General features: G+C 43.9%; 1 protein-coding gene across 1 annotated transcript in view; it reads right to left on the bottom strand.

The window, feature by feature from the left end:
- The window catches only part of LOC126359518 (tubulin alpha chain-like), a 74,437-nt gene extending 48,393 nt beyond the window's left edge, over window positions 1-26,044 (bottom strand). The window contains exons 1-3 of the mRNA XM_050007637.1: window positions 25,974-26,044; window positions 25,258-25,374; window positions 8,103-8,316 (exon numbers count right to left, since the gene is read on the bottom strand). Coding sequence (XP_049863594.1) covers window positions 8,103-8,316; window positions 25,258-25,260 — 217 coding nt within the window. The 5' untranslated portion in view covers window positions 25,261-25,374; window positions 25,974-26,044. The remainder of the gene's footprint in view (window positions 1-8,102; window positions 8,317-25,257; window positions 25,375-25,973) is intronic.
- Window positions 26,045-26,335: the final 291 nt, after the last annotated feature.

The raw sequence follows: 26,335 nt of genomic DNA on the forward strand, positions 1-26,335 counted from the left end.
TTCTAAACAATGAACTATGACAGATGCAAACACCGTCAATCCAAAAAGTTCCGAAAAGTTCCGGGGCTCATTTTGTTCCTAGCGTATAGGTGGTAGTTTGAACTAACAGCTGTAAACAACACATGTGAATTAGCCCAGTCAATTGTGAGTAGCCGGCCGGTGTGGCCGAGCGGTTCTAGGCACTTCAGTGTGGAACCGCGCGACCGCTGCGGACGCAGGTTCGAATCCTGCCTCGGGCATGGATGTGTGAGATGTCCTTAGGTTAGTTTGGTTTAAGTAGTTCTAAGTTCTAGGGGACTGATGACCTCATATGTTCAGTCCCATAGTGCTGAGAGCCATTTTAGCCATTTGTAAAACAGATACTGTGTTTGCAGCCATGAATATCAAGAGCTCAGATCGAAACCCAGTTCTATGCAAAGAAGGGAAAGCAGAAAGGTGGAAGGAGTATACAGAGGGTCTATACAAGGGCGATATACTTCAGGACAATATTATGGAAATGGAAGAGGATGTAGATGAAGATGAAATGGGAGATATGATACTGCGTAAAGAGTTTGACAGAGCACTGAAAGACCTGAGTCGAAACAAGACAACATTCCATTGGAACTACTGACGGCCTTGGGAGAGCCAGTCCTGACAAAACTCTACCATCTGGTGTGGAAGATGTATGAGACAGGCGAAATACCCTCAGACTTCAAGAAGAATATAATAATTCCAATCCCAAAGAAAGCAGGTGTTGACAGATGTGAATATTACCGAACAATCAGTTTAATAAGCCACAGCTGCAAAATACTAACTCGAATTCCTTACAGACGAATGGAAAAACTAGTAGAACCCGCATCGGGGAAGATCAGTTTGGATTCTGTAGAAATACTGAAACACGTGAGGCAATACTGACCTTACGACTTATCTTAGAAGAAAGATTAAGGAAAGGCAAACCTACGTTTCTAGCATTTGTAGACTTAGAGAAAGCTTTTGACAATGTTGACTGGAATACTCTCTTTCAAATTCTAAAGGTGGCAGGGGTAAAATACAGGGAGCGAAAGGCTATTTACAATTTGTACAGAAACCAGATGGTATAAGAGTCGAGGGACATGAAAGGGAAGCAGTGGTTGGGAAGGGAGTGAGACAGGGTTGTAGCCTATCCCTGATGTTATTCAATCTGTATATTGAGAACGCAGTAAAGGAAACAAAAGAAAAGTTCGGAGTAGGTATTAAAATCTATGGAGAAGAAATAAAAACTTTGAGGTTCACCGATGACATTGTAATTCTGTCAGAGACAGCAAAGGACTTGGAAGAGCAGTTGAACGGAATGGACAGTGTCTTGAAAGGAGGATATTAGATGAACATCAACAAGAGCAAAACGAGAATAATGGAATGTAGTCGAATTAAGTCGAGTGATGCTGAGGGAATTAGATTAGGAAATGAGACACTTGAAGTAGTAAACGAGTTTTGCTATTTGGGGAGCAAAATAACTGATGATGGCCGAAGTAGAGCGGATATAAAATGTAGACTGGCAATGGCAAGGAAAGCGTTTCTGAAGAAGAGAAATTTGTTAACATCGAGTATAGATTTATGTGTCAGGAAGTCATTTCTGAAAGTATTTGTATGGAGTATGGACGATAAATAGTTTGGACAAGAAGAGAACAGAAGCCTTCGAAATGTGGTGCTGCAGAAGAATGCTGAAGATTAGATGGGTAGATCACATAACTAGTGAGGAAGTATTGAATAGGATTCGGGAGAAGAGAAGTTTGTCTCACAACTTGACTAGAAGAAGGGATCGGTTGGTAGGACATGTTCTGAGGCATCAAGATATCACCAATTTAGTATTGGAGCGCAGCGTGGAGGGTAATAATCATAGAGGGAGACCAAGAGATGAATACACTAAGCAGATTCAGAAGCATGCAGGCTGCAGTAGGTACTGTGAGATGAAGAAGCTTGCACAGGATAGAGTAGCATGGAGAGCTGCAACAAACCAGTCTCGGGACTGAAGACCACAACAACAACAAGCACCGAACTTTCTGGGACACCATATTTAATCTTTCCCCGTTAAAAATTTAGCCTTATTCCTGTCGTGTCACTTGTTATTGAGTTCTTATACTTCCTATTGTTAAGAAGTGACTGCATCGATGCCTTTAACTGCATATCATTTTAGTTTCCGGAGTAGAATTTATCTCGTATACAACCGGAGGTATTCGTAATACTACTGAAATCGCCAACATTATTTTTTAATTGTTTAACAGAACCAAAACCAAGTTATTGAGACCATATATTGATTTCACAATACAAAAGCCTTTACGATAGCCAACTGCGCGAGTAACCTCAGAAAGGTTCAGTATTTTTTTGTAAGCTACCGTTTAAAAAATGTTTTGATAACACGAGAAGTACGGAGGTAGGTCTGAGGTTAGAGTAAAATCGTTTATTTCCGTTTCCATAAATGCGTAATTAGTACCGCATAGCTCAGTCTTTCAGGACATACACTTGCTAAACTCACCGCAGTAACTCGGTACAGTATTTGGATGATACATGACCACAGGCAAAAGAGCTACTGCTTTTTGGTGATTTAATTATTTCTGAGATCTCTCACACAGATGATTTGGCAAAACACTGTCTGATGGAGTATGCAGTGGCAGTGTAAATAGCAGTAAGTGTAATGGATATACTACTGATGGTGTAATTTTTGTCTCTGTCTTTTCAGCTGCTAATTATCTAAATTTAGTGGCCAATCATTTGAATTTACTGTCACCATCAAGAAAGAATTTAAAGGTGCCGATTGCTTACAAAAATTTCTGATTTAGACTGTGAACTACATTCAGGATGAGAATGAATTTCCACCTGTGCAACTTCCTTGTGCACTACGTACAAGCGACTGTTGCAAGAAGAGGCAAGAGCGCGTGTACAAAACGCATGCCCCTGGTTTGAGCTCTCGGGCCACCGCACTTAGGAGCAGAAGTCTCCCACTGACCGACGGAGACACGTGTAACAGTCGTGCACCTGTCCGCGCCTCTGCTCTGTTGGTGTATTTCTTTACTAAGTCTCACTACTGAAAGCTTCAGTTTTCCGGATGCATAAAATTTGTCTCTGCGTTACCTGACTGGTCTTAGGAAGAGCACAGGGAATTTGAAGAGTAATAGCGTGCACTTTCTTGTTCATGGCTGGTTAATTAAGCGGATTACGAAGACAAAGACGTCATCCGCGTTTCTGACGATTACATGTTGAAGAAAAGGTGTGATTCTTGAGCCGTTCATGTACCGACGTCGCCTGGTACCTTTACGAGTCGCCTTGATTCACGAATAGTTTGTATCGACGAAAGCAACTATAAAAACACATAAATAGTGCTTATAATATTGAAATGGCTGCTTTCAGTGTTGTGTGGGTACTGCAAAACTGTATATTTGCCGTTCATAGCCGCATGACAGTGAGGAAAATTCCATCTTACTTCTGAATCTCGCGCGACGTCCAAAACACTCTTGAAGAGTGTGGAGCCGAAGGTGAACAAAAAATCTAATTAAATGCTTTTGACTAAGGAAGAACGTCCCTCATCGACACACACACACACACACACACACACACACACACACACACACACACAGCGCTTCCTTTCCTACAGTGTTGTGTGTTCAGAAATAAACACAATTTTCACATCGTTGAAGAGTAAGTATTTCGTTTTTCAGAAAAAGAAGCGTTAAAGGTGAATTTGAATAAAATTCTTTTGGGCATTAGAACCTCATTATGAAACACTAAAACAACTGAAATGTCGACGTTTTGACCGACATTGCAGCTGTCCTCTCCAAGTGCTGAAAAGGTCCACCACAAAGTCGATCGAAACGCCAGCATTTAAATAAATATCTCACAATGATGCGGCCTAATACTCAAATTGATTTTATTAAAATTGAAATTGGCCATGGGAGCCTACGAAGATAAAACTTTAAGTGGTCATCAACGGAGTGCAGTTTTTTAGGGATTTCACAAGAGCCTTGAAATATTATGGGACGACGTTAGGTTTCTGTCCAATAGATACCTTGAACTGGAGTTTGGAACAGAGGTAATTGTCCACAGTAATAAGAAGTCGAAGTATTATTTATAAATTTAAAAATTAATGAGCGCAGCAATCAGTCGTCCTTGTTTTGTAGGTTTCATTTGGCAAATCCAGCTTTCGGCTAGTGCCTAGCCATTATCAGTGCACTATTTTCTAGTCTCAATGCATGACAGGTCAATGTTGTTCGGGCGTCAGTCACAGTTCCAATGGATAGGCACTAGCCGAAGTCTGGATTTGCAAAATAAAATCTGCAAAAAAGGACGACTGATTGCTGCGCTCTATAATTTATAAATCATATCACAGTCGCTGAGTGCACCTTCCTGACCGCCTGCTTAGATGTCTGGTACCGTGCTCGCCTCCCATGCAAGCGGGCCCGGCTAGGTTGGAGATTTTCTCCGCTCGGCGACTGGGTGTTGTGTTGCCCTCATCGTAATTTCATCCTTATCACCGGCGCGCAAGTCGCACAATGTGGCGTCGAATGAAATAAGATTCGCACTTGGCGGCCGAACTTCCCCGAATAGGGGCCTCCCGACTAACGATGCCATACGGTCTTTTCCATTTAGTGCACCTTCCCAATGGAAGGTAACCTGAGGAAGTCGAAGTGTCACGGCAAACCGTATTGCCACTGCTGCAATGTATCCTATTTTGTGTTTTCCTTAGCTATCAGTAACCCGTCAGGGTGGAGTATTGCTTCGAAATCACGAGTACAATAATTAAAGATAATATTCATTTCCATCTACATCTACATCTACATCCATACTCCGCAAGCCACCTGACGGTGTGTGGCGGAGGGTACCCTGAGTACCTCTATCGGTTCTCCCTTCTATTCCAGTCTCGTATTGTACGTGGAAAGAAGGATTGTCGGTATGCTTCTGTGTGGGCTCTAATCTCTCTGATTTTATCCTCATGGTCTCTTTGCAAGATATACATAGGAGGGAGCAATATACTGCTTGACTCTTCGGTGAAGGTATGTTCTCGAAACTTTAACAAAAACCCGTACCGAGCTACTGAGCGTCTCTCCTGCAGAGTCTTCCACTGGAGTTTATCTATCATCTCCGTAACGCTTTCGCAATTACTAAATGATCCTGTAACGAAGCGCGCTGCTCTCCGTTGGATCTTCTCTATCTTTTCTATCAACCCTACCTGGTGCGGATCCCACACTGCTGAGCAGTATTCAAGCATTGGGCGAACAAGCGTACTGTAACCTACTTCCTTTGTTGTCGGATTGCATTTCCTTAGGATTCTTCCAATGAATCTCAGTCTGGCATCTGCTTTACCGACGATCAACTTTATATGATCATTCCATTTTAAATCACTCCTAGTGAGTACTCCCAGATAATTTATGGAATTAACTGCTTCCAGTTGCTGACCTGCTATTTTGTAGCTAAATGATAAGGGACCTATCTTTCTATGTATTCGCATCACATTACACTTGTCTACATTGAAATTCAATTGCCATTCCGTGCACCATGCGTCAATTCGCTGCAGATCCTCCTGCATTTCAGTACAATTTTCCATTGTTGCAACCTCTCGATACACCACAGCATCGTCTGCAAAAAGCCTCAGTGAACTTCCGATGTCATCCACCAGGTCATTTATGTATATTGTGAATAGCAACGGTCCTATGACACTCCATCCTTATCTCTTCTTCCAAAGTCGCAGAAAAGGTATAAGTGACGATCGAAACGCTTCCGTTGCTACAGCATACGTGCAACGCAACATGACTCTGCATACAAGCACCGACATCTAGGCAAGGGATTAGTATGGCGTTCGTGTCTTTCCGACGTGCGTGCGATATATGCGAAAACGTGAACTATGGTGACGTTACTACCTATGTGAACAAAAGGGACGAAAGTGCTGTTATTCTTTTCTTAGCTGCCGAAGGACAGACGCCGGTAGACATCCACCAGAGAATGAAGAATGTTGATGGGGCAGCATGTCTGTCGAAACACGGGAAAACTGCTGCAAGGGGTGCAGCTGCTTCATGATAACGCCCGTCCCCATACCGCAAATGTCGCGATGCAGAAGTAACGCGAACTCAAGTGAGGGACACTCGAGTACACGCCCCACAGTAATTCTCTCTCCCCAGGTTTTAGATTTTTAGATTTCCAGAAGGCTTTCGACACCGTTCCTCACAAGCGTCTTCTAATCAAGCTGCGTGCCTACGGAGTATCGCCTCAGTTGTGCGACAGGATTCGTGTTTTCCTGTCAGAAAGGTCACACAGTTCGTAGTAATAGACGGAAAGTCATCGAGTAAAACAGAAGTAATATCCGGCGTTCCCCAAGGAAGTGTTATAGGCCCTCTACTGTTCCCTATCTATATTAACGACATAGGAGACAATCTAAATAGCCGTCTTAGATTGTTTACAGATGATGCTGTCATTTACAGTCTTGTAAAGTCATCAGATGATCAAACCGGCTTGCAAAATGATTTAGATAAGATATCTGTATGGTGCGAAAAGTGACAATTGACCCTGAATAAAGAAAAGTGCGAAGTTATTCAGATAAGTACTAAACTTCGATTACACGATGAGTCACACAAATCTGAGGGCTGTAAATTCAACTATATACTTAGGGAGATTGCAATTACAAATACTCTAAATTGAAATGATCACATAGATAATATTGTGGGTAGAGGAATCCAAAAACTGCGATTCATTGGCAGAACACTTAGAAGGTACAACAGGTCTACCCAAAGAGACTGCTTACACTACGCTTGTCCGCCCTATTCTGGAGTACTGCTGTGCGGTGTGGGATCCGCATCAGGTGGGAGTGCGACTGACAGATGGTATCGAAAAAGTACAAATGAGGGCAGCTCGTTTTGTATTATGGCGAAATAGGGGAGATAGTGTCACAACATTATACGTGAATTCGAGTGGCAATCATTAAAACAAAGGCGTTTTTCGTTGCGACGGGATATTCTCATGAAATTTCAATCACCAGTTTTCTCCTCCGATTGCGAAAACGTTCTGTTGACACCCACCTACATAGGGAGAAATCATCACGATAAAATAAGAGAAATCAGGGCTCGCACGGGAAAATTTAAGTGCGCGTTTTTCCCACGTGCCGTTCGAGAGTGGAACGGTAGAGAGACAGCATGAAGGTGGTACATGGAACCCTCTGCCAGCCACTTTATTGTGAACAGGAGAGTAAAAATGGCTCAAATGGCTCTGACCACTATGGGAGTTAACAGCTATGGTCATCAGTCCCCTAGAACTTAGAACTACTTAAACCTAACTAACCTAAAGGCGTCACACAACACCCAGTCATCGCGAGGCAATAGGAGAGTAATGAAGTAGATGTAGGTGTAGATGTAGGTGTTTATCATGCCCTCGGGCCCTTAAAAAAGGCCTTTAAGGGTGGACGATTCCTGTTGGACAAGGATGTACAGCAGGCAGTTAATGACGTCTTCACACAGCTGGACACTATGTTTTACCAAACAGGTGCGTCGGTGGAGTGATTGCCTCAATGCTCACGGCAATTTTGCCTTACTGGTTACCGATTCCGGACTGTACGGCCTGCCAACGGAAACTTTTTGATTGCCCATTACATTAATTAGCCTAGTACTTGGGCTACTTTCTACGAATTCGTTCTGTCTCAAAATATACCAGTTGCTGCGACAACTGATGTTAACAAAGCGTACATCTTTATCAGTGGAACAGCGTGCGTCGTTGTATGTAGGTGCGAACAGAATCACGCAAGCGTCTATGTCGAGAAGAAAGTGTTCAAACGGTTCAAACGACTCTAAGCACTATGGGACTTAACATCTGAGGTCATCAGTCCCCTAGAACTTAGAACTAATTAAACGTAACTAACCTAAGGACATCACACACATCCATGGCCGAGGCAGGATTCGAACCTGCGACCGTAGCAGGCGCGTAGTTCCTTACTGAGGAGCCTAGAACCGCTGGCCATAGTCGACGGCTGAAGAAAGTGTGCTGCTGGACCGGTGCATCTTGTTGCGTGTGATGCAAACACAGGCACGCGGCATTAGGAGCAACTGTTATTAATATCTTATGCCGACGACATGTCGACGCGAAGGCAATGTATCCGGACGTGGACGTACCGATAACGGTGGGCTCGAGGTCGACGGCGACGAGCCGGGGCACGCACTTGCCGCCGAGGCCCTCGCCGAAGAACGCGTTGTAGTCGTCGACGCCGTAGCAGCAGCGCGTGAGGCTGCCGTTGGGCAGCACGCCGTGCTCCAGGCAGAACAGCTCCCACACCGCGTTCATCACCTGCACGCCCGCCTGGCCCACGTGCAACGAGATCACCGCCCGCTGCGGAAGGCGCCAGCCACCTCTGTACGTCGCCAATACCTTTCTCCACGGCACAGTGGACTGTACTTTACTTTAGTTTAAGTTATTTGCATCTTCCGTTAATTAAGACTGCCACCTCTCACTACGATGTCGAGAGAGTCAATAATAATTTACAATTACACTGAAGCGTCGAGGAAACTGGTATAGCCATGCGTATTCAAATACAGAGGTATGTACGAGGGTAATCCCAAACGTAAGGTCTCCTATTTTTTATGAGTACATAGACTTGCTTATTTCTACACTCCTGGAAATGGAAAAAAGAACACATTGACACCGGTGTGTCAGACCCACCATACTTGCTCCGGGCACAGCGAGAGAGCTGTACAAGCACTGATCACACGCACGGCACAGCGGACACACCAGGAACCGGGGTGTTGGCCGTCGAATGGCGCTAGCTGCGCAGCATTTGTGCACCGCCGCCGTCAGTGTCAGCCAGTTTGCCGTGGCATACGGAGTTCCATCGCAGTCTTTAACACTGGTAGCATGCCGCGACAGCGTGGACGTGACCCGTATGTGCAGTTGACGGACTTTGAGCGAGGGCATATAGTGGGCATGCGGGAGACCGGGTGGACGTACCGCCGAATTGCTCAACACGTGGGGCGTGAGGTCCCCACAGTACATCGATGTTGTCGCCAGTGGTCGGCGGAAGGTGCACGTGCCCGTCGACCTGGGACCGGACCGCAGCGACGCACGGATGCACGCCAAGACCGTAGGATCCTACGCAGTGCCGTAGGGGACCGCACTGCCACTTCCCAGCAAATTAGGGACACTGTTGCACCTGAGGTATCGGCGAGGACCATTCGCAACCGTCTCCATGAAGCTGGGCTACGGTCCCGCACACCGTTAGGCCGTCTTCCGCTCACGCCCCAACATCGTGCAGCCCGCCTCCAGTGGTGTCGCGACAGGCGTGAATGGAGGGACGAATGGAGACGTGTCGTCTTCAGCGATGAGAGTCGCTTCTGCCTTGGTGCCAATGATGGTCGTATGCGTGTTTGGCGCCGTGCAGGTGAGCGTCACAATCAGGACTGCATACGACCGAAGCACACAGGGCCAACACCCAGCATCATGGTGTGGGGAGCGATCTCCTACACTGGCCGTACACCTCTGGTGATCGTCGAGGGGACACTGAATAGTGCACGGTACATCCAAACCGTCATCGAACCCATCGTTCTACCATTCCTAGACCGGCAAGGGAACTTGCTGTTCCAACAGGACAATGCACGTCCGCATGTATCCCGTGCCACCCAACGTGCTCTAGAATGTGTAAATCAACTACCCTGGCCAGCAAGATCTCTGGATCTGTCCCCCATTGAGCATTTTTGGGACTGGATGAAGCGTCGTCTCACGCGGTCTGCACGTCCAGCACGAACGCTGGTCCAACTGAGGCGCCAGGTGGAAATGGCATGGCAAGCCGCTCCACAGGACTACATCCAGCATCTCTACGATCGTCCCCATGGGAGAATAGCAGCCTGCATTGCTGCGAAAGGTGGAAATACACTGTACTAGTGCCGACATTGTGGATGCTCTGTTGCCTGTGTCTATGTGCCTGTGGTTCTGTCAGTGTGATCATGTGATGTATCTGACCCCAGGAATGTGTCAATAAAGTTTCCCCTTCCTGGGACAATGAATTCACGGTGTATTTCAATTTCCAGGAGTGTACAACGGTTTACATCACTTTACAGCTTGAACATTTAGCTATTTTTCGACAGGCCGGCCGAGGTGGTCGAGCGGTTCTACGCGCTGCAGTCTGGAACGGCACAACTGCTACGGTCGCAGGTTCGAATCCTGCCTCGGCCATGGATGTGTGTGATGTCCTTAGGTTAGTTAGGTTTAAGTAATTCTAAGCTCTAGGGGACTCATGAAGAAGTTAAGTTCCATAGTGCTCAGAGCCATTTGAACCCATTTTATTTTTCGACATAATCACCATTTCTATCGATGCATTTAAGTAGACGCTGTGGCAGTTTTTGTTTGCCCTTGTCATACCAGCTCGCCGCCATACTGTCCAGAAAGTTATGAACCTCTTCTTTCACCTCGTCGTCGGAGCTGAATCGCTTTCCGTCCAAATGTTCTTTTAACCTAGGGAACTGGTGATAGTCACTGGGCACCAGGTCAGGATTATAGGGTGGGTGGGTGATTATGTTCCACTGAAAGTGTTGCAGGAGAGCAACGGTTTGCCGAGTGATGTGTGGGCGAGCTTTGTCATGGAGCATGTGTACGCTCTTGCTCACAATTCCTCTTCTCCGGTTCTGAATTGCCCGTTTGAGTTTTGCAGAGTCTCTCAGTGCCTGTCAGCTTAATTGTGGTCCCAGTGATTCAGCATCGAAGACGAGGTGAAAGAAGAGGTTCATAACTTTCTGAACAGCATGAGCATACAGAAACATTCACAGTTTCTACAAAAATGCATCGACAGAAATGGTGATTATGTCGAAAAATAGCTAAATGTTCAAGCTGTAAAGTGATGTAAACCATTGTAGAAATAAACTGGCCTATGCACTTATAAAAAAAATACGAAACCTTACTTCTGGGATTTCCCTCGTAAATACGGCACTGCGGTCGGTATGTAAGACAACAAGTGTCTGGCGCAGTTGTTACATCGGTTACTGCTGCTACAATGGAAGGTTATCAAGATTTAAGTGGGTTTGAACATAGTTTTACAGTCGGCGCACGAGCGAACGGACACAGCATATCCGAGGCAGCAACGAAGTGGGGATTTTCCCGTATGAGCATTTCACGAGTGTAACGTGGATATGAGGAATCCGTTAAACGTCAAATCTCCGACACCGCTGCTGCCGGTAAAAGATCCTGCAACAACGGGACCAACGACGACTGAAGAGAATCGTTCAACGCGACAGAAGTGCAACCCTTCCGCAAATTGTTGCAGATTTCAATGCTGGACCATCAACAAGTGTCAGCGTGCGAAACATTCAACGAAACATCAACGATATGGGTTTTCGGAGCCGAAGGCCCACTGGTGTACCCTTGGTGACCGCACGACACAAAGGTTTACGATCGCCTGCGCCCATCAACACCGATATTGGACTGTTTATGTCTGCAAAGATGTTGCCTGGTCGGACGAGTCTCGTTTGAAATTGTATCGAGCTAATGTACGTGTACGGGTATGGAGACAACTTCATGAATCCGCCGTGGACCTTACATGTTAGCAGGGGACTGTTCAATCTCGCGGAGGGGGGACGGGGAGGGGGGTTGCAGTTGGAGTAATGTGGGACTCCTGATACGTCTAGATACGACTCTGCCACGTGATGCGTACGTGAGCATCCTACCTGATACTCCAGGAACACTCTTCTGAGTTTAAGCACATCCGCCGGCCACCAAATTCCCATACCTCAACATTATTGAGCATATCTGTGATTCCATACAACGCGCTGTTCAGAAGAGATCTCCACCCCCTCCACCACTACTTCAGACATTATTCTAATCCATGCCACGTCGTGCTGCGGCAGTGTATAAAGATTTTCATAATGAGAACCATAGCAGTTTGCTGAGCACATGTAAGATGACCATATCTGCGGTAACCTCCAATGCCACACTAAATTTTATTCACTGCAAACATTCAAACGTGAAATATGTAATACAACAGATAAATTAATTCTGAACTCAAACCCCAGACTGCGTAGCAGTTTGATTAGAAAATAGCTCCACTCAGAAAACGAAATTACAGAAATCGTATTGCATTCATCGTTAAATCATGTGAAGACGTACCTTGTAATACTTGCGAATCGTCACAAGTGATATAAAAACGCTACTGCCAGCGGAACAGGCATAGGCACCTGCAGGCAGTTGTGACCAAAGACCGGCGGTGGAGGAGGTTTCGGAACGAGAGAAAGTTGGGCCTGCATATCTTGGGTAAACAGTGGCGAATGATGTCGAATTATGTGAAGGAATAGGGAGAAATTTGATTCGCAGACTACGAATCTAAATTGACTCTAGCCGTACTGTTTATCGGTGACATATGAAAACCTGTGAGTGGTCGTCCTAACCGCTTCGGCTATCCGAGCTAACTTCCAGGACCCATCCAATCTTCCATATGTCACACTTATCCACATCTCATAAGACTGGTACAAACACTATGTGATTCCCGCTAGATGGCGGCATTCTGCGTGACCGTCCTTTTAATCCATTAAGGCATGTAATATTTATTAGGTGATTGTACAAGGCCTGTGTTAACAATTCACATGAAAGAATGTCCTCCCCGGTAGCTGAGTGGTCAGCGCGACAGAATGTCAATCCTAAGGGCCCGGCTTCGATTCCCGTCTGGATCGGAGATTTTCTCTCCTCAGGGATTGGGTGTTTGTTTTCCTATTCATTATCATTTCATCCCCATCGACGCGCAAGCCGCCGAAGTGGCGTCAACTCGAAAAACTTGTACCCGGCGAACGATCTACCTGACGGGAAACCCTAGTCACACGACATAATTATTATTATTACGTGAAACGATGTTCCTTCTGACATCCATGCATTTCTGAAGAAGGAGACACTAAGTGACGATACACAGCTGCTCATTAAATATTTCGAAATTTGATTTGCACCCTATCAGCTGTACTACTCATCGGTGACATATGAACACTTGTACTTGATTGGAACGCGTGCTCGGATAGCCGAAGCGTTTAAGGGGACCACCCGCGTAAAGCGGGAAATCTGAGTTCGAGTCCCGGGCACCCACAAATTTTCATACCTCATTGATAAATAGCACAGCTGAAGTCAATGTAGGTTCTCAGTTTGCGAATCAGATTTCTAAATGTTTAATGAGCAGCTGTGGATCGTCATACTTTGTTTTTTCCTTTCTCATGTAATCTGTCAACACAGACATTATACAATTACATAATAAGATAATTAACAGTTTTGAGATAGGACACTGAGGACAGAAGGTAGTGCTGTAGACTGAAAAAAAAAAAGGTTTTCAGAATGAGATTTTCACTCTGCAGCGGAGTGTGCGCTGATATGAAACTTCCAGGCAGATTAAAACTGTGTGCCCGACCGAGACTAGAACTCGGGACCTTTGCCTTTCGCGGGCAAGTGCTCTAGCATCTGAGCGAAAGGCAAAGGTCCCGAGTTCGAGTTTCGGTCGGGCACGCAGTTTTAATTAAAAAAAAAAAAAAAAAGGTATTCGAACAAATGCAACATAGAGAAAACGGTATGGTGCAACAGGTAATAATAGTGGCGACGTAAATAAACGGAATAAATGGTAAGTCATAAGGTAAAATAAATGAGTGTAGGGCTCTTACATTTCAGTACGACATTTGCGTACAACTTTACATCAAGAAAGGAGCGACACAGTCCACAGCAGCTCAGCTCAGCTCATATTAAGGTAACAAAGAACAGAATTTTGTTGCATCAGTTGCTGCATAGCATCTCAGACCAAGAAGAGAACGATTAGAGAATACCAGTGTTCTATGCAAGTCACAGAATCTATAAATAACTTTCCTTGCAATCAGTTTCCATTCATAAATGCAGTCAGATTCAATACTATGGACTGACATATAAATTTAGTTTTGCACATAAACATTAACATTTAACAGACAGAGAACACTAAGTATATTAAACTTGCTGATCCATGCCACTGAAAGGTAGTAGGCCCGTTACCATACCAAAATAAGCAGTTACAACGACAGCGCCCATACTTGGCTCAGCCTGCCAGGAAACGATATAGCTCCTACATTCTAACACATCATTTCCAGACCAAGCCCGTTTACTCGTTTCTGCGGTTATTGTGTTCACAGGAAAAGAAGATTCCTCCAGTCTGGAACTAAGGGCCCGGTGTTTCCCTAAACACCCTAGATAGGTAGTAATTCGGATATGCGAGGCCGGCTCTAGGACGTGTGATTTTCTCGTGGTGACCGGTGGTCTCCAATACCCATTGCAGAGAAACTTGTAAAGTCCTCGCAGGAACCAGCACCTCACAGAAGTGATTTAAGTGAGAGCATGAAATAGCTAAAGAAAATGACTACACTCTACACTTGATTCTGTTTGGCCAAAAGGTCTACAGCTTAAATAATTTCGTGGTGCTGTATGGAGCTCGCGAAACCCAAGAGTCGGCTGTGGCACTCTTGGGGTGTAGAAGTTGTGCCCTGTGGGGTGGAAGTGGTATTTTCGTAGTGTATTTAAGAAATCCATCGCAATTTCTCAAATTCTTGACGGAAATGGCAGCCTAACGACTATTCGTGTTCGTATATAGAATCTTTGAGACAGGCAAGGTACCATCAGATTTTTCGGAAAAATGTCATCCTCCAATTCCCAAGACTGGAAGAGGAGATATGTGAGAGAATTATTGCACAATCAACTTAACAGTTCATATACTCAAGTTGCTGACAAGATTAATATACAGAAGGACTGATTGAAAAGAAAATTGAGGATGTGTTAGATGACGATCAATTTTACTTCAGGAAAGGTAAAGGCACCAGAGAGGCAGTTCTCACGTTGCGGTTGATAATGGAAGCAAGACTGAAAAGAAATCAAGAACAATTCGTAGCATTCGTCGTCCTAGAAAAAGCGTTCGACGCTATAAAATGATGCAAGACGTTCGAAATTCTGGGGAATTAGGAGTAAGGTATAGGGAAAGACGGGTAATGTGTAACATGCACAAGAACCAAGAGGGAAGAATAGTACTAGAAGACCAAAAACAAAGTGCTTGTATTAAAAAGAGTTTGGCAGGGATGTAGTCTTTCACCCTCTACTATTCAATCCATCTATCGAAGAAACAATGGAGGAAATAAAAGAAAGGCTGAAAGGTGGGATTTAAAGTCCAGGTGAAAGGATATCAGTGATAAGATTCGCTGATGAAAACGCTAGCATCCTCTCTGAAGGTAAAGCAGAATTACGGAATATGTTGAATGGAACGCACAATCATATGAGTGCAGAATATTAACTGAAAGTAAACCGAAGGAAGATGAAAGTAATGAGAAATGGCAGAAATAAGAATAGCGAGAGGCTTAAAATCAAAATTAGTGATCACAAAGCAGAGGAAGTTAAGGAGTTCTGCTACCTTGGAAGACGGACGAAGCAAGGAGGACTAAAAAGCAGACTAGCATAAGCAAAGAGCGAGTTCTCGGCTAAAAACGTATACTAGTATCAGACATAGATCTTAATTTGAGGAAAACATTTCCGAAAATCTGCGTTTGGAGCACAAACATTATGTGGTAGCAAATCATGGACTATGAGGTAACCTGAACAGGACAGAATCTAAGTTGGAGGAATGTGGTGCAACAGAAGAACGTTGAAAATCAGGTCGACTAATAAGGTAAGGAATGTGGAGATTCTCTGTAGAATTGGGGTGGAAAAGAATATGAGGAAAACACTGAAAAGGGGAAGAGACAAGATTGATAGGACATCTGTTAAGACGTCAGGGAATGATTTTGATGGTCTATAATGAGCTGTAGAGGGCAAAAAATTATAGAGAAAGACAGAGATTGGAATACATTCAACAAGTAATTGAGAACATTGCGTGCAAGAGGTACTGTGACATGAAGACATTGGCACATTAGAAGAATTTAGTCAAATGACTGATGACTCAAAATAAAAAAAAGTTAAGAAATCGGGAAGAGTGGTCCTGATCCTCCACGATCAACGGAGTTATTTCTTGAAGTACGAGAAACTGAGAGACTCCCTAAGTGCATTACCATTCGCGGACGTTGATTTGGACTGGAGGTGCCGATGTTCTAGGCGAGTTTTGTCATTCAGTGAGCGTGTACGATCTCGGTATGCAGAGCCCTCACGTGAGATCGAGGGGCGAATAGGTAGCTGGACGGTAGTGTTATAGTTCACAAGACTGACTTCCCGAACATTAGTAGTAGCAAGTAACCTATATTTGTTTCCGCAGAAATTTGAGTGATTTTTGTTGCGAGTCTTTCCCTATTGACTTACAGCTGTATTCCAGTGTTGTTGTGGTGAGGCTGTGAATGCACTGTTAGTGATGAACATATCCAGTCCAACGTTCGGTAACGTAATCTTTCCTGAAAGTGGTTAGACAGCTACAGGGCTTTTAATTATTGAGTTTGGAGATATCAAAAACTGAACTTTGTCTTGCGGATCAGAGAGATGCAGGTGAATTTAGAATGAGTGTTAATACAGGAGTGCAGCTAAATAATCTAGGTCCACCAGTAAACGTTTCCAATTATATCTGTGGAACAGTACATCGCCCCACGTTGCTAAGTATGCTTTGGGTTTAGGGCATAGCTGTCACTGGGATTTAGTGCGACGCTACGGAAGCTCTGAGAAATGAACAGAAGGAATGTTTCAGTCATTTACATGATGCTCTTAATCTACGTTTTTACATACAGCAATTTATACTTAGCTATGTTGTCTCTCTATATATATTGCCGGAAAAAATTATTACACCTGGAAAGATGACGTCGATCTGGATCCTATGAAGGCATATGCCACCTGGGGGATAGCAGATGCACGTCTACGGGTGTGAGAATGTTCTCGTGACCAGGACAGAGCTCGCCCCCACACTGTCCGTGAAACTCAACGTGCTTTGCAACACTTGCAGCAGCTTCTCTTGCCAGCACGATCTCCGGATTTGTTTCCAATCGAGTACGACCGAATACTTGTGGGATATGATGGGACGACAAGTGAAACGTGCGACTCTTCCATCAACCACTCCTATAGAAATACGTGAACAGGTTAAGCAGGTGTGGCATAATGGATCTCAGGACAGTATTCGCCGTCTGTAGGATCTACTTGATGCGGCTGGTCCCGGCGGAGGTTCGAGTCCTCCCTCGGGCATGGGTGTGTGTGTGTTTGTCCTTAGGATAATTTAGGTTAAGTAGTGTGTAAGCTTAGGGACTGATGACGTTAGCTGTTAAGTCCCATAAGATTTCACACACTTTTTTTTATCTACTTGATGCCAATGTCAGCGCCTGCATTGCCGTCCACGGACGCTACACCACACAATAACATGGGTGTTTCAGCATGGATCGAGACCTGGTGCCTCAGAACTGTGAATGTAATCATTTCATGCGCTTCTTATGCTCTATTGCAACAATAAGTCTTGAGTGAACTGGAAACCTGTAAAAGGATGTGCTAATTTTTTTTCCGGTAGTATATGCTCTTTTATCAGACTCTCTGTCTTTCTCACATGCATATTCTCTCTCTCTCTCTCTCTCTCTTCCTCCCTCTCTCTCTCACTTTCTCTCTCTCTCTCTCTCTCTCTCTCTCTCTCTCACGCACACACACACACACACATGCGCGCGCGCGCGCGCTACGCATTCAGAAATTATTCTGTGCAGTAGCAGGAGTTGTCCAGCAGTTAGTGTTTGAAGTTAATTTCATTACTTATTAAGTTATTTATAAGGGCTAGTCAAATGAAATCTAGACAGATGGGAAAAGGGAAGTAAACTGCTTACTATTTCAAAAGCAATCGCCAAAGCTGTCACTACGTTTATCCCACTGTGCCGTAACCTCACCTCTGCTTGCACCACTTTGTCACCATCAAAGATAAATCCTCGAAGATGTTCTTCAAGCAATCGAAACAGATGAAAATCAGGTGGGGCCAAGTTGGGACTGTATGGAGGATGATCGATGGCAGTGAACCCAAGGCGGCGGATTGTTGGAGATGGTGCTGCGCTTGTGTATGGTCTGGCACTGTCATGCTGATGGAGAGGGTTCTCCATGTGTGGACGAACTCTTCGAATAGCCTCTCCAATAGCCTCTGCTTTCCAAATGCCCCTGTCCACCTTCTCGTGGTGAAGCTGTCAAGCCTTCGGGCAACCAAAGGACAGGGGGGCGCTGAGCTGGAAAGGTGCTGCCAGCTCCGTTTCCGTAAATGTGCAGTGGACTTAAGAGACCGCCATGAGGCGCGCGGACGAACTTTGTGGACCTATAGGAATGGATATCTTGGCTTAACCGCCCGGATTGCAAGGATGGTCCTCTATAAACAACCCCCACCCTCAATCTCAAGGCTTGTATGCGCCGACGGGATGCTTGGCTGAGGGGGCAAAGTCAGTCGCGAGCAGCCATCTCTGGGGCAGCGGCCGACGCCCCTGCAGTAAACCCAGGCAAAGCCGGGCAACGACCTGGGCGTACCGTTATCCCTTCCTGCTCGTGGGACCAAGATGAATACAGCTGAAGCTTCTTCTTTTAATTAAAACAAACAAACATCACAGACTAGACAAGAAGTGGAACTCGGTTTTATTGCCTCTGCGCAGTATTTCGAGGTCATGGAATTAATTGACTCCATCAGTGCTGGTCATGTGAAGGTGACCGCACAACAGTTGAAGACACTAAGAGAGAAGTTAGTAAACTGGGCGGTAACAACAGCCTAGTTCGAATGACAGGTGCAGGAATTGCAAAGAATTCGACCAAAGTGTTACTCTGCAGTCGCTAGTACAACTGCTGGAAAGGGATCCACTGAAGCGCCAGTGATACCAATAACGATCTTATTTATAAAGCCTAAAGAAGGAAACTATATCAAGGAAGTGAGAGAGACATTTATTAAAACAATGGATCCTAAAAAGGAAAAAGTAAACATTAATAAAATAAGAATGGCAAAAAATGCATTCAGAGTTATCAACAATTGAGGACTCTGCGAAAATTTTGAACAATGGTGTAATGAAAGGTAAGTATAACTGTGAAACGCCTAGGAAAAGGCGTCCATTGTCAATAATGTATGGTGTTCCATCATACAGGAGGGATGAGGACGTTATGAGGCAATTTACAGTCAAAATTTTGCAGAGGTTTATACCAGAGAACAGTTTATGAAAGAATTTAAATTTCGTTTCAAAGGAGGACAGAAGGATAAAGAAACTGTCCATCCTGTATTGGAAACTTCGCCAGATTTAAGGAAAAAGATCCTTGTGACGGGAAGACTGTATGTGGGGTTCAGTTCTGGTGCTGTTAAGGACTACTCGGTAGTGTCAAGGTGCAATAAATGTTGTGATTGGATCCATTTGGCCAGATTCTGTGATAATGAGAAATCAGTGTGTGCCCATTGTGGCGAAGTTGACCATATGAAGAAGGACTGTCCGAAAAAGGACGAGAAAGCAGTGTGCATTCCGTGCAAGTATCGGGGCAAAAAGTGTAAGTCACAAGATGTTGACTGTCCGACAAATAAAAAGCTGCTGACAAGATTGAAACAACGAACGGATTATGGCTAGTGAAAATGCAAGGCCAAAGGTATAGATCACCCAGTAGGGCTAGGAGGGACGCAAGGACGGGACATTTAAGACGAACAGCTCTTCATGGGAGCGCTTCGAGTGTTGAAGTTGAGAACAACGATGATGTAGATAAGTGTGGCGAAGCCTGGCAGAATGTGTCAGTGGAATTTTGTGATGAAAGTAAACATCCCGCTCGGGGTGTTGGGATTCAAACAGGGGAACAAGATGGCACCATGGCTGGGCAGGCAGCTGGCAAGAAAAGAATCCGGATGAGTTGAGAACAGTAGCCTGGGAAATGTATACACATTATGTGAGGATGCCTTGCGTTTAGCAAGGCTGAAAGATCCTAATGTGTTGATCGTGGTTTCAAGACAGCTTATGCGTTAGAGGCACCCGGAGGGAGATAGAATTACCTATCCTGTTCTGGAGGATGTTGATTTCATACAGTTGGCTTCTTTAAATCTCCCAACAAATCATGAACAGCTTTGGAAGTTAGTAGAAAAAGTATACAAAAGGCGATGTAGGAAGTTAGATTTAACAGATATGTACAAGTAGATGGTTCTAAAACGTCGTCTGACTCGACTGTTTGTACGGGTCATCCCCCTCCCCCCCCCCCCCCCCCAAACTCCTTGATCATTATTTAAAATTTAAATTTTACAGTTAATGCTATGAGAAGCCCAAGTTGTAACACAAGAAATTAGAAAAGTGGCCTAAAAATGACAAGGAGACATACTATATGTTTAAGAACCTTATACGTGGAGGTGCAGACTCCGAAACATACCTGTGACATATCAATTAGTTGTAGAATGAGATGCTTCAATGACTTCTGTAGTAATACTTAATAAAGAAATACGAGTAGAGAAGTTAACCAATTATCGTAACGAACATGTAGTCGTATTGTAAATATTTTCAGCTGTCATTGGTTTGTAGTTAATATATATTTCTAGTACAGGCTTAAGATAGAAATATATATGGCACAGTTGAGAGAAACAGTGCGGGCATTAGAGGGTAAAAGAGTCATAATAGCTCTTGATGTGAATGCTAAGTCACTGATGTGGTATATTGGAACACAAGATGACAAAGTCGCGGCCTTAGAATATTTTATAATGGAATTTAATTTACATGTTGTTAATGAAGACGAGAATTCTACTGCCTACTCAAATAGAGCTGGAGTGAATACTACATAGATGTAACGCTTGGAACTGAGTCAATGGTGACGAGAATTCAGGGATGGCGGGTCTTGGACTCTGTTACCACCAATGATGATAATGTGATTGAAACAGAGGTAGGAGATGATCAGAAATGCCCACATCAGTGGCAAACAATGAAGAATCACACTAAAACTGACTGGGAACTGCTTCTCCGGGATTTTCAACCTACAGAGCAGGACGGTGGACCTTTACACAAAGTTGACATAACCGCAGAGAGTGTGACGGCTTCTGTGAAGGACGTTATAAATAGGACAGTACCAGAGACAAGGGAATCACTTGCTCCGAGTCTTGTACCATGGTCTCCAGATACCACAAAATATATATACCGGATGGAAGACAATTTTTATTACAGATTTATAGAAGGAATCGTCAGACGTATAAGGAAAGAATAAAGGATGTACAAAAACGAAGCTGGGATAAATTTGCTAAGGAAAATTTTTCTCTGGATCCATAAGATCGTCTGAGAGGAAATTCGAGCGCCCACAGTCCTCTCCACCATCAAAGAGGACAACAGGGATGCTGAGACTACTCTGGACTGGGATAGTGCAGCAGATGAATTATTAAAGGTTTTCTTACCAGACGACAATCCCCAAGAGGACATACCTGTACAGGTCGAATTAAGGCTTGCTCTTGAAGAAAATTGTGTTCAGATTCATCCATTTTCGATTCGTGAGGTAACAGAGAAACTAATGATGTTTAAAAGAAAAAAGCATCTGGTCAGGATAGTATACCAGTTGTTGTGCTTCAAAAGCTACCTAAATTGTCCTCAGTGTTGGCTCAACTGTATATTGCTTGTTTAGAACAGACGAAATTTCCCAAGTGCTGGAAGAAGGCCAAAGTAGTAGTTCTTCAAAAAGGAAAGGACAGAGATCCGGCTAATCCAAAGTCTTACAGACCAATTCGTCTACTGGACATTATGGGGAAAACGTTTGAAAAGCTTCTCTGCTATAGACTGGCTAGTCATCGGCTTTTGCACGGCATGAAAGAGTGCCAATTCGGATTTCAGAAAGAAAAATCGATGGAAGACGCTATTACAAGGCAATAAGTCTTACACGCTCTTTGGACTGCAAATATGTAACTGGAATAACTGTCGATATTGCAAACGCTTTCAACAACCTGTGGTGGCCCTCCCCCTTCTCCCAGTTAAGGGAGATGGAGTGTGTGGGGCTGGTAGAGTTAGAGGCCCCGGGACATTCTGTCACAAAGAGTATAACTAAAGGTTGCCCTCAAGGCTCGGTATGTGGTCCCATATTTTGGGACATCAACATAGAGCCGCTGCTGAACACCTTGCAGCAAGAGGCAATCGTCCTGGGGGCAATGGCTTATGCAGATAATCTGCTAGTAATAGTCCAATCCAATTCTAGAAGGCAGATGGAAGAAAGAGCAGCATTAGCAATGCTAAGGGTGTTGGGCTGGTGTGAAAGATCCAAATTGGAAGTGGCACCACAAAAGTCTAATTTTATAATGTTCAGAGGCAGGATCCAAAGAGATACAGGTATCAATATAAATGATGTGGCGATAAGATGTCAAATAGAGGCAAGATACTTGGACGTCCACCTCGACCAGAGACTGAACTTGACTCACATATTGAGCAAGCTCCAAGTAAAACTCTTGCTTTATACAATAAAATAATAAATATAGGGCAACAGAGATTTCATCTCCCATTAAATGCAATAATGATCTAACGTACGAGTCTGCTTGCATCAATACTTAGGTATGGGGCAAGTGTCTGGGCCCATAGACTCAGGCTGGTCAGGCCGTCTATGGCCGTTAGATGAGTCCAGAGAAACATATTAAGATCAATTAGGGCATTTGTAACTTCCCCACTGATGGGATAAACGTTATAAGGGGTTCATGTCCAGTTGATTTAATTATAAGGCATCGAGCTGCAATGTACTGGACGAAAAATCAGATTATATCAGGGTAGAGAACATAATGGGAACTGCTTGTCAGAGTAGTACACATATTAAAAACCAAATCTAAGAAATCTGGCGAAGCGAGTGGGAATCCTCAGAAATAGCTAGACGAGTACATGGTTTCTTACCTTCTATTCGAGAAAGATTAAAAATGAAATATTTCCAGCCCGCAAAAGGGATAGTACACATTCTAACTGGTCAGGGACCTTATGCGTTGTATTTAAACTCGATAGAGAAAAGGCCAGGGCCAGTCTGTGACTGTGGAGTGGAGGTTGCACCCCAGAACATATAGTCTTCGGGTGCCCAAGCAACGCACAAGTTGCCCACAGGGAGAGGCAAATCATGGGGGAACAAGATACATATTATGCTTTACGTGATGTAGAGAAATGCAAGATGCTTTTAGATTTGACCGAAAATATCTAGGTCCACGCTCAGAAAATCTATCAAAAAGCAATACTGTAGCGGCCGAAAGATGGAGAAAAAAGCCGTGTGCGCTGAGAGGCACACATTGGCAGCAACCGGACTAGAGTTACACTAAATCAATGTCTTCCGCCGACGAGGGCAGGCCGGCCTTTGGCCAGGTCGCTTGTCCTTGGAACGGATATAAATACGTGACTAACTAGGAAGGTCATAGACGCAGGGATGAAGACGACGTAAGACTTCCCCACCTAGCGAAATCTAGGGACAGGCTGAGGTCTATAGAAAGGGATATAGCCGATGGTTTGCCACTTCCTGACCTTCCAACTTAAGCTAACTAGAATCAGATAGTATATGGAGATGCTCTTGGTAGTGGGTTTGTTAATGTGAGCACCAATAGGAAAAATAAGTAACTGTTGGTAGTAGAAAATGAGTATTACAAAGTACGTTATATAATTGATTGTAAGAGCACTTGCCCGCGAATGGCAAAGGTCCCGAGTTCGAGTCTCGGTCCAGCACACAGTTTTAATCTGCCAGGACGTTTCATATCAGCGAACACTCCGCTGCAGAGTGAAAATCTCATTCTGGAATTGGCTGAAGTTTGTGCTACGTGTTAATCCCCGCCCACTTCCACGTAGCTAGGTACTGGTACTGGCCACCTTCTGGGGATTGCTAAGAGACGGGATATATTGTAACAAGATAAAAAGTAGAAAGCCAAACTACTCTAAATAGGAAACATATAATAAAGAAGTAGAATTGTTCAGTCGTAGCAAGTTGAGGGTCTGTTCACTGTCCTCTAGAAAACAGACCAGTAGTGATTTGTAAGATGAAAAAAAAAAATAGATGTCACTGTGGTGCCAACTGCTGCTGAAAGTGCTGCTGCAGATGCAGTATAATGCGCCAGAGCCAAACGCGGAACACGATGGTCTTCCCTCTGGATAGTGCCACGTGGCCATCTAGAGCCTGGTCTTCTTGCGACCCTAACAATCCTGTACAGTGGCTGCTTTCCGCAATGTCGCATAAGGAACATCCAGTTTTTCGTAGCCCTATTACACGACCTCGTTCAAAATCAGTGAGGTGTTGATAATGGCGTCTTTGTCGCCTTAAAGGCATTCTTGATCAACATCTACTAACCACGTCAGATTTCAAAGGTATCTAACACTCATGACCGTTGCAGCGAGTATTTAGAGCAAACCTGATCCGAATCCTCATAGTGGCGTTACTAGCAAAGTTTTAATAGACATCATCTTTCAGATGTAGAAACAAGCCCACCAAATTTCGTTTATGTCGCGCAACTCCTTCTCGGTGTTGTTTTTTTTTTTCGTGAGTGTATTTTAGCAAGACGACGGACACATGATTGCCTCAAAAATTTTGATGTATTGGTCTTTGTTATCAGCATCTTCCTGAAAAGAAGTGGAGTATCGCTTGCGTTTGTTGCTTCTGAGAAAGAACACAAGACATTACGCTTTCGAGTACTTCATCTATTGACTGGAAGACGACTACTAGAAACTCCTGTAATCGTCTTTACTTCATGGAGTTTAACCTGAAATGTATGAAGCGATGGCCATGCTAGGCAGGGAAGCAGAAATATCGGACATACGTTTCCCTTGTGAGGCTGCTGCACTCTCTGCAACAACAGACGTTGTTGTATGCTTAACGGAAGGTATCATATATCTGGCAAGTTACTCTGCACGTCGTGTTTCGCATGAAATATCTTACCCTCCACCAACGTTCCTCTCAGAACACGGATGAGTAAAATTACGATCAAGTGGACGTTTGTTAGTCCTCGCTGATAAGTGGATGCAATTGGTTTTAGAATTTGTGCTCCTTATCTGTGAAGCTAGCAGAACTGACACCTGGTCAAAAGAGAACAAATATCTCTAAGATATTAGTCGACAGTGTATTCATGAGAATCCTCATGCGGCCCCGAAGGCAATTAAAATATCCTTACAGACTTCATTATGAAGCTTAAAACAGCAGCATCACATTGGAGAAAGTGAAATCCTCGGAAGAATCTTACGAGGTAAGTGATAGTAAATTTTGTGTTCGTAGCCTTGTTCCTAACGATGTAGCAGAGCTTCGCCCCCTTAACTACCAGCTAAGGTTCGTCACTGATTTTATTTCAGCGACCAATAGTAAATCTGGCTCTACCGTTACAGAAAAACTTTGGTTTACATGATTCATGAAAGCAGCGGGCTCCGGACGACGGATAACCGCTAGGAAAAAGAGTGTTATGAAACAACTCACCATTGTAGCCACTTGTTTTTCGTTAGGGGGAACAGTTCATTCTTTCCCAAATTGCCTGTTTAGGGTGTTCCCTTGGCAGAATGTAGTTCCGCCATCTCTTTACTCCTGTTCTTTGTCCTGAAAGAAGCACAAATAAAACTGCAGTGAGCGGCTGATAAAACTTCTCTTCAGCACAGTAATGTACTCGTACTGAAATAATGTTTTTAAATGCGTTGTACTAAAATAAACTACTATTTTTAACTGCCGACAGGATTGGCGTAATAAGTTTTTTTCATCATTGCCAGTTAAAAAGAAATTCCTTACCTTTTCTGTCCTCTCAGGAACTTCCACTACATTTACTGGGAAACAAACTACTGAAGACTATGAGAGCGGGATTATAAATAGGTTGTCTAAATATTTCAAATATAGTGTTTGAAAACTGATGTTTCGAAAGTAGTGGTTCTTGACCTAAATAAATATTCGAAGAGATCCAAGTTATTCTGCACACGAAACTACTGCGAAAGAAAAACTGTCCCTTGACTGCAATGATGAAGATAATACTATACATTCAAGTTAGGAAAAACTTGTCGTTCATCTACAGTGGCTGAATTTTACGCGACAAAACAATACATTTACACGAGGACATCTAGAAAGTTTATTTGAAATAATCGTATGGACGCGTAGTTAATGGACACAACCGAAACGTATAGAATAGCTCAATATTGATACTCACTCACCATGTAGCACAAATAAAAATATAAAGTACGAAAAAGGAGACAAGGAATTTTGCTAACCAAACACAATTTACATCTTGAAACAAATGCGTTGTTATGGAAATGAAATGTGCGCTCACGTCATTGTTCATAACTAGTTACCTAACCATCTTCTCCCGGTCCCTCTTTGCCTCTGAAATCACGTTACGCGTGCATCCGTTACTTAAAGTTGCCCGGATTTACAGTTTGCACGAATGTTCTAAGTATTAAAAATGACTTTCTATTTCCTGTAGAAGAGCACCTAAAATACGATGGGATTCCAAAAACTGAGTTACACATTGTTATAGCAGGCCAAGTAAGTTTCATTGAATGCTCCACTACACTTC

The sequence above is a fragment of the Schistocerca gregaria genome, chromosome 1, assembly GCF_023897955.1.
Source record: "Schistocerca gregaria isolate iqSchGreg1 chromosome 1, iqSchGreg1.2, whole genome shotgun sequence".
NCBI classification, from domain to species: domain Eukaryota; kingdom Metazoa; phylum Arthropoda; class Insecta; order Orthoptera; family Acrididae; genus Schistocerca; species Schistocerca gregaria.